This window comes from Sinocyclocheilus anshuiensis, unplaced genomic scaffold (genome assembly GCF_001515605.1).
Source record: "Sinocyclocheilus anshuiensis isolate Anshui unplaced genomic scaffold, SAMN03320099.WGS_v1.1 scaffold208, whole genome shotgun sequence".
Lineage (NCBI taxonomy): Eukaryota > Metazoa > Chordata > Actinopteri > Cypriniformes > Cyprinidae > Sinocyclocheilus > Sinocyclocheilus anshuiensis.
Genome location: NW_015557186.1, coordinates 2,103,084 through 2,112,782, shown reverse-complemented (window position 1 = coordinate 2,112,782; position 9,699 = coordinate 2,103,084). Strand labels below are relative to the sequence as shown.

General features: G+C 35.8%; 1 protein-coding gene across 1 annotated transcript in view; it reads left to right on the top strand.

Annotated features, from left to right (window-relative positions):
* The window catches only part of LOC107678728 (bone morphogenetic protein 2-like), a 3,989-nt gene extending 1,540 nt beyond the window's left edge, over window positions 1-2,449 (top strand). Inside the window, exon 2 of the mRNA XM_016474105.1 lies at window positions 1,526-2,449. Within this exon, the coding sequence (XP_016329591.1) occupies window positions 1,526-2,361 (836 nt within the window). The 3' untranslated portion in view covers window positions 2,362-2,449. The remainder of the gene's footprint in view (window positions 1-1,525) is intronic.
* The last annotated feature ends 7,250 nt before the right edge of the window (window positions 2,450-9,699 follow it).

The following is a 9,699-nucleotide window of genomic DNA, read 5'->3' as shown; positions in this document are numbered from 1 at the left end:
CACACATATATATATATATATATATATGTATGTATGTATGTATGTATGTATGTATGTATGTATGTATGTATGTATGTATGTATGTATGTATGTATGTATGTATGTATGTATGTATGTATGTATGTATGTATGTATGTATGTATGTATGTATGTATGTATGTATGTATGTATGTATGTATGTATGTATGTATGTATGTATGTATGTATGTATGTATGTATGTATGTATGTATGTATGTATGTATGTATGTATGTATGTATGTGTGTGTGTGTATATATATGCACCTGTAGCCCTACCATACAGGTGGATTTTTTTTTCTCTTTATTTCATAATCTTTATTTAATATTTTCTCTCTCATTTCACTACCTACTACTGTATAGAGTTTTACATGGTAAAAAAAATGCATTTTTTGTAATTATATATTATAATGTATATTTAATTGGTTTTAATATTACTACTACTAATAATAAGAGCTTTTGGTAACACTTTAGAATAGAGAACACTTATTCACTATTAACTACGACTTCGCCCTCAATAAATTCCTAATTTGCTACTTATTAATAGTTTTTATTAAATTTTATTAAATTAATAGTAAGGTAGTTGTTAAGTTTAGGTATTGGATTAAGGATGTAGAATAAGGTCATGTAGAATAAGGCATTCATATCTGCTTAATTAGTCGTAATAAATGGCTAATATTCTAGTAATATGCGTGCTAATAAGCAAATGTACATATATATATATATATATATATGTATGTATGTATGTATGTATGTGTGTGTGTGTGTGTATATATATGCACCTGTAACCCTACCATACAGGTGGATTTTTTTTTCTCTTTATTTCATAATCTTTATTTAATATTTTCTCTCTCATTTCACTACCTACTACTGTATAGAGTTTTACATGGTAAAAAAAATGCATTTTTTGTAATTATATATTATAATGTATATTTAATTGGTTTTAATATTACTACTACTAATAATAAGAGCTTTTGGTAACACTTTAGAATAGAGAACACTTATTCACTATTAACTACGACTTCGCCCTCAATAAATTCCTAATTTGCTACTTATTAATAGTTTTTATTAAATTTTATTAAATTAATAGTAAGGTAGTTGTTAAGTTTAGGTATTGGATTAAGGATGTAGAATAAGGTCATGTAGAATAAGGCATTCATATCTGCTTAATTAGTCGTAATAAATGGCTAATATTCTAGTAATATGCGTGCTAATAAGCAAATGTGTTTCCATTGCTGAGTTGCAAGTGATTAAAAAAAAAAAAATGTTTTACATAAATGTTAAATGGATGACATGCAACATGAACTAGAAGTGCCCTTTGTGTTAGTTTACCACCGCTTAAGTAATCATGTTGTGTTAACCGTGATAAGCTATCACTTTTTAAGCATTTTAAACCAGTGTGTCCAGTAAGAGGTCAGTAAAAGTCACATCCTGTCAATGTGTAAACAAGAAGTTTGACACAGTACAAGCCAAAGCTTCCCATAAACCTTACAATTGGTGTTCTTCCAGAGTTCTTGGAGGACCTGTCCAGTTTGAGCGGAAAGACGACTCAGCGGTTCCTCTTCAACCTGACCTCCATCCCGGGCGAGGAGTTGGTGACGTCAGCGGAGCTGCGGATTTTCCGAGAGCAGGTCGTGAGCAACGGCAGCGAGGGATTTCACCGCATTAACATTCACGAGATCATCAAACCATCCGGTTCCTTTCAAGAACCCATCACGAGACTCCTGGACACCAGGTTGGTTCAGCACAGCTTGAGCAAGTGGGAGAGTTTCGACGTGAGCCCCGCCGTCACGAGGTGGACCACAGACGGGCATCCCAACCACGGCTTCGTGGTGGAAATAGTTCACCCGGACCGCACGGAAGAGGACTCCAAAAGACACATCCGCATCAGCAGGTCCCTGCACGACAGAGAGGATAAGTGGCCCCAAATGAGGCCTCTGTTGGTGACCTACTGCCACGACGGGAAGGGAAATGTGCTGCACTCTCGCGAGAAGAGACAAGTGCGGACAAACAAACAGCGGAAGAAGCACAAAGCTAACTGCAGGAGACATTCCCTCTATGTGGACTTCAGCGACGTGGGGTGGAACGACTGGATAGTCGCCCCGCCGGGCTACCATGCCTTTTACTGCCAGGGCGAGTGTCCGTTTCCACTGGCGGACCACCTGAACTCCACTAACCACGCTATTGTACAGACACTGGTGAACTCGGTGAACAGCAACATTCCCCGGGCCTGCTGCGTTCCCACGGACCTGAGCCCGGTTTCGCTGCTCTATCTGGACGAATACGAGCGGGTGATCTTAAAAAACTACCAGGACATGGTCGTGGAGGGCTGCGGATGCCGCTGATGCCCAGACGTCTACAGACACTTTATTTTTCCCAATACTAAACTTTATTTATAATAAAGTAAAACACATATTTTGGAGACGTATATAAAGATATATTTATGTTCACTATTGGGAAAATAAATATTTTAATCAGAGTTAAATGAACATTTTCTGATGTACGTTTCGATCCGCACATGAAGTATTCATATTTTGTATTTATTTCTACTGCAATCTTTTTTTATTGAATAGTTGGTGACACTTTACAATCCCATTTGCTAACATTAGTTAATGCATTAACTAACAATGCAAATCAATACATTCAAACACCATTAACATTAGTTAATAAACTATTTATTGTTAGTTCATGTTAGCTCAAGTCCATTAAAAAGTAATAATAATTCTTTTACTTTAATATGTATTAGTAAACATTGAAATTTACATTGATTAATAAATGATTAAACAAGATTAATAAAAGTTTTTGTATTGTTAGTAACAAATGGACCCTTATTGTAAAGTGTTGCCATATTTTTTAATGCATAATCAAAGAAAATAGCTTAGAAAGTTGTAATGCAAAATGCAATGCAAAATGCAAGAGCTACTCGCCTTGGTGGAAATGCATTTAATGCATTAAATGCATTAAAATATATTGCAAAAGCACTTACCATTGGAAATGTATTGGCCAAATCTGACCGAATTCCATCAAACGATCAAAACAAAAAAGCATGCAGCACCGGAGTTCTCAGTGCAGTCGGAGCCAGTGTTTTAGAGATGCAGTAGTAAATGTGAATGCACGTATTTCAAACCAATGTGACAGGTAGATGACACTGAATGCTCAGGAAATTAGACTGTGTGAGTTTAGTCTCACAGTATGAGCTCTTGAAATCGACCTATTGCCTGGAGACAATGACTATTGTGTTTCTTAGCACAGGTCCTTATGCGCTGGTTGTGTAAAGGTGGCTTCCTCCAGCTTTATATTGAAGCCTCGCTAATTAAGAGCCATTCACTACATGGTGCTCTAAAGTCAAGAGCTAGGAAGTGTGTTTAATTAGAGGGACGTTGTTTAAAACGTGAGGATTGCCGTGTAATTAAGTTGCTCAAAATAAAGAGTGCAGAATGCAAAATGTATACACTAACAGAAACTAATATAGCATGACGTTCTTTTAAAGCTTAAAAAGTCAAAGGTCTTTGAAAAAAAAAATGCAATTTGAACCATAAACATGTTTTTATGTGTCAGTACAGCTGCAAGGTTTAGGCTCCATATGTGGTTTCAGATATTTTACAGCCAAAATCAGATGCATTTCTGAAAATATATGACTCTAGCCTTATCTACATTTTTATATGCAATTTTAAAATGGAAGGATATTCAGAGTACGTGCCCTTTAGCAACGTCTACTTATCCCGTGTGAATCATTCTCCAATTTGGCCCTAGAAAATATAGTCTGTGAAGAAACAGTGTTTATTGGGTTGCACATACATCAAGGGAATCACAACTTGACTTTCTTATGGATCATAACTGACTGTGGGAAGTCTTTCCTCTCACAGGCAGGTTTCTCTGAAATGTAACATGTTCCGCTGGTAGAAATGCCTTGATGTCGAACTATTTGAAAGTGGACAGTTTGAGATCATTAAGGGGTCGGTAACAGTATGGTGCTGGGCTATAGGCATATGGACGCTTCAAATGAACATGTATGGTTTACAGATTTTGGGAAGGCACACCCTATCAAGATGGTTACTGAGAGCAATATGTGCATGCAGTGCTTCAGCTGCGCAGATAAAACCATGGAAACGTGCTCGCAGAGAGTTTGATTCTCTGCGAGCAGATGTTATGATGCCCTGGGTTCCTGTGGCATTCCTAAGATAAGGTGGCCAACACGATAGTTTTTATGATTCATAATTAGTCTCGAGATTGCTTTAATGACCGAGATAAGAGCACAGAATTCAGAGAATCGTCATCTGTGATGGCAGGAATGATAATCACCTGCTTCACATGTGATTCACAGCCAAGTGCATGGAGACATATTGCGTTGGCGTGTGCCGTGCCACAATTTGACCTCGATCTGATTGGAAAAAGATAATGGTTTATAAAGAAGCTTACATAAACAGAGATTGACTTGTGGATAATAATCATATCTGGCTTACTGATTGTCAGGTTTTGGTTTTTGGTAACACTTTATATATAAGGCATTATAAAATGTATTTTTAATGCATTAATTATGCCTTGTAATGCATTGTATGAATAATTGTAACCACAGTTATAATACATTATAATACTTACCTATACATTGTTACACCATTAGAAAGTAAAATGCATTAAAACAGATGACGAGCAACTAATTCCTTCAAATATTATAATGCATTTTAAATGTGGTTACAATTATTTATGAAAATTACAATGAACAATAATATGAATACTTTTATTGTGCATTATACATAAAGGCTTCAAGTAAAGAGAATTTCTTCTGGCTAATAATCGTTTCTGGCTTTCAAAACATGCTCTTAATGCTTAAAGTTTTCGGTAACATTTGAAGCTTTTATATATAATGCTTTATGAAAGTATTTTTTAAATGCATGTGCACATTTTAATGAACTGTATGATCTTGTGAATAATTGTAACCATAGTTATAATACATTAAAATACTATAATGCATTAAAACACATAACAAACGAGCAATTTCAGATGTAACAAGAAATCTGCAAATATATGGTTACAATTAATAATGAAAAAATATAATGCAGTATAATATACATCATTGAATACCTTTAAAATGAATAACCATAAAGGCAACCAAACTGTATTTTGCAAATGGTTTATTGCAGTGGTTCTCATCTGGTTTTGCTTCATGATACAGATTATTTCTTTTAATTATGTTTTAAATGTCTTTTGATGGTTTTAATGCTTCCGGCAGCTGAATATTAACCTCATAAAATGCATTGTGTTCAGTACAAAACTTGTTTATCCTAATATTTAATGTCACCTGGATTATATTTTTCGTCTAATTTGAATAAGAGTAACTGATGAATTTGTGCTGAAATACTGTTTGAATGGTCACACGACCTTTGAGATGAACCCATAAAGATATGGGAAGCGTTTTCTCTCGTTCAAAAGCTGATAAGCCTGTTTATATTGCTAGTTATACTATGCATGTCGGACCAGTTAAGAACCACTGATGAAATATGAAGTTCAGCATGCATTGTGTCACGTGACCCGTGGCTGCAAATGTGCACATGCGACCGGCTTGGCTGGAACACCAGCAGGCCTTGATTTCAGGCGAGTTTGATGGAGGGAATTTGTCCCGCAGCCTTTCATTTAGCTCATAACCGTGAACCAGGAACTCATCTGGACTGCATTTGCACTGTAGGGGCCTGACCACAGCGCAAGGAAATCATAGACCCAGAATTGCCGTGCTGCAGAGGCAGTGGCCGATTGCTGGTATTTTTATTTACTTCAGGAGGCAATGCGTTCATTTATATGCGTGCAAACGTTAAACTTTGAATAGCCCTCGCAAAGTCAGCCCCAGAAAATAGGTTCATGCCTGTGAGGGTATTAGACTCTTGCTAGTTTAATTGTTTGTTTTCATTGCCCAAGTGTATAAACTTTGCATGAGCCAGTGAGTGTGGAATCTCCTCTCTCATGATGCATTATGGCGCACTCGCACCATGCCGCTTGAACATAATGCGTCATTTTCTAAGTCTCGTCTTGCAATGCCATAATTTCTGGACATGCAGACTACAGAATGATTCTGTCTGTACTGTATATTTACACAATAGCAGGCCATATGGCTTCATAAGGAGCTTGAAAGGTTGTACTGCAGGTAGCCACGGCAGCAGAATAAATGTAGTTTGACCAAAAAGTGAGAGCGCTGTCATTTTTATACTCGGCCTGTTTGCGTAGTCCTAAACTAGTAGAACAGCATTTGACTAGAAACTTCTGCGCTCTATATGTGCCATGGGGGAGGTTTGTGCTGGTTTCTTTCTTGTGGTCTTGGAAAGGAACAATAAAGGATTAGTTTACCCAGAAATCTTTACTCACCCTCATGCCGTTCCAAACCCATGTGACTTACTTTCAACTGTGCAAAACAGAGGAAATTGGGAAGGAAATGTTCAAAAAGCACCATTTCATCTAGTTCATACTAAACTTGGCATTGTGTTTTATGAATACTGTTGCTAGTGATGTTCCTCATTTGTAAGTCACTTTGAATAAAAGCATCTGCGAAATGAATAAATGTAAATATGATGCTTAGAGTGAGAAACAGACCCAGATTTAACCCTTGGCTGCACTGAAAATCCGTTACCTTATTTAGATTTCCCAGTGAAAAATGGCCCGCCTTTAAAAATTGCTTGTAAATCTCTTGTTATGTATATTATTACAAAATCTTGGATTCAATGTTTTTGTCAATTTGTTTTCTTTCATTTAGTACAGGTTTTGTACTTAGTTTTGGAACTTATTGATGCTGGTCCTCATTTATCTGAACTCATACACCACCATTTTTTAGTAAATTTAGCATTATTTGTATATCATTTTGGCAGTGTTCACTCAGAAACTGGGTGCATACACTCATGATCAATCAGTTTAAAAAAGAAATGCAAAATTTGTGCTAATTGAAAGAAAACAAGTTGATAAAAAGATTGAATCCAATATTTGGTAGTAATATAGCATAACGAGCAATTTATAGGCAACTTTTTGTAAGCTGGTCATTTTTGATCAGGAACACTGGGGCAAAACTTTCCTAAAAAGTACAAATATTACATTGTTATACCCTGTGTGAGCAAACTCGGTATGTTTAATTCCAATGCGATAATAACTAGCATTTTTGGGAAAAAGAAAACAGGGTTTAACGGCATCGGCTCTTGTGCATCTCATAAACCAAACACGACACACCAAGTTTGAATGCATGCATGCACAAATGAGATACAAGAGCAACTGCATGGTTTCAGAAGGAATACAGCATATTCAAATGGAGCTAAGGCCATAAACGTGTTTTAAAATGTTGTCATTTGTGTTGCACGGGAGTAAAAGGTCATATGGGTTTGGAATGATGTGAGGGTGAGTAAATAATTAATTAATTTGTATGTGTCCTGAAAGAAAACCACAAATTTATTTAGCAGTTATTGACACCATGTGGCTTGTATTGATTTCTTGGAGCGTGAACTGACGTTTTTGGCCCTTGCGACTTGTAGGAAGCATGTTTACATTCCAGCGGTTACAGTAAAGCCATGGGTTTGTTCAGCATCGTCTCCAGGTGCAGAGGGATCGCTCAGGTAATTACAGAGGAAATTCCCTAACCACAGTGACACAGCCGGGTGATGAGCTCTTACTGTGTCATTTGACTATTCTTACGCATAAATCCTCAAATACCACCCTGTGCATGAGTCAAAAATGCCTGTTTGCTCACTGAACACACCCTTCAGCTGAAGTTACTCAAAGTAACTTCTCTTTGATGTGCCATGATCTTGTGTCTGTGTGCAGAGTGTGCTCCAAAACATCTGCATCGTTGCTTTCTGTGTGCAACAGGATCTCATTTGATATCTTCTGTGAACTGACCACTAGTGAAAATGTTGATATTTTTCATTTTTCTTAATTAACCATTATAAATAATTACTCTATTAAATAATTTAAATAATTTTAAAAAATTTATTCAATTATAATATATATATAGTCCCCATCATGGTCAATGGCACAATTTTGTGAACTGTATTACTGACCTATAAATGTAAAATATTTATTATTAATTGTATGCCATAACATTATTATTATTATTATTAATATTATTTTATTAAAATGCTAAAATTTCCAAGTTTTAATTCAATTTTGAATTCCATATTTCAAAAGTGTAAAACCATGTATTTGACATTTTTCTAAAATAATCATTTGAAATTATTATCCTGTTAAATTATCAAATAATTTAAAATATTTTATATATTTTTTTTCCATTATAAAATACATTGTCACAAAAAAAGTTTGAATGAAAAAAAAATTAATTCATATGATAAATATCACAAATGTATTCATTGTACTAGTAACCTAGAAATCTTCAATATGTATTATTCATTTCATGCCATAATATTGATTTATTATTATATTAAAATGTTAAAAATGTCCAGGTTTTAATTCGATTTTTGAATTAATTCTAAATTAATAATTTAAAATGATTATCCTACAAAATTATTTAAATAATTAAACATATTTTTTTCTATTTTTGTTATAAATAAATGGTTAAGTAATACATTTCATATGGTCAGTGTCACCAATGTATTTATTCTATTAGTGACCTAGAAATCTTCATTTTATTTCTATTTTTAAATTTGATCACAATGGCAAAACTTCCAGGTTTTAATTCCAGATTTTCACTGTGGCCTCATACTTTTAATCTAAATCTGTTGCATGCATCATAAAATGAACAGTTTCATTTTCATTTTAAAACATGTGCAGTATTATTATGCTAAAAGCTTGATTGTAACCTGCCAAGACAAGTTTAGCACCTTCAAATACGGTCATTTAGTGCAGATGTGCCATAGCAAAGATAATAGTGCAGAACAGAGTATGTGATTCACGGGTCAGATTTCACGTGAAGACATTTATGTGCGCATCACCGGCACACACTTGAAGCCTGCAATGCCTCGTGCGCTCTCCGACAAGTGCTTCTCCTGTAAAGCTGTCAAATTCCCTTTCCAACATAAACATCTGATGTCGCGGAGCAACCATGGGAACCTAAACAAATGATACGCTAGGGCTTTTTTGTCACTGTCAAATTCTGGACAAGCTCAGAAAGCATAACGTTATTGAGTTCAAACCTCGCTTTTAAAAGGCCGCCACTTGCCAAGGCCCCAAAGACTGTTCCAGAAGTATTGGCCTTCTGATCGGCTAGCAACAGGAACCCTCCACCATAACAAACACACCCAGGTTCCCTCCAGCTCTGACAGTCAGCTGTCGGTGCTGTAGATACAGCAGACCTGTAATTTCATGTGTAGTTGGCTGTCTCCTTGGAGATTTATTTTGTGTAAATACATGCTTTACTTCCACTGGCTCTCACCAGCAGATGGCAACCATTAGTCCATCTCATTTTAAACAAAACACAGGCCGATATAAATACTTCTGTGCCGACCAATTCGACGTGTGTGATCAGGTCTTCAAACCGGAGTTGCATTGAATACGAGAGCTGAATTTAGCTCCTAGGTTTTCTTGAGTCATGCTTTCCTGCATTTTGCACATGCCAAACTTTTCCAGAATGCATGCAGCACCTGTCATTTCTTCAGCCCGTGCCTTCAAATTATAAGATTTAGGGTCAGCATGACACCAAAATTGGCTTTTTTTTTTTTTGAATGCACGGTCCTGCGAATGATTCACAAGTTATTCCAAAA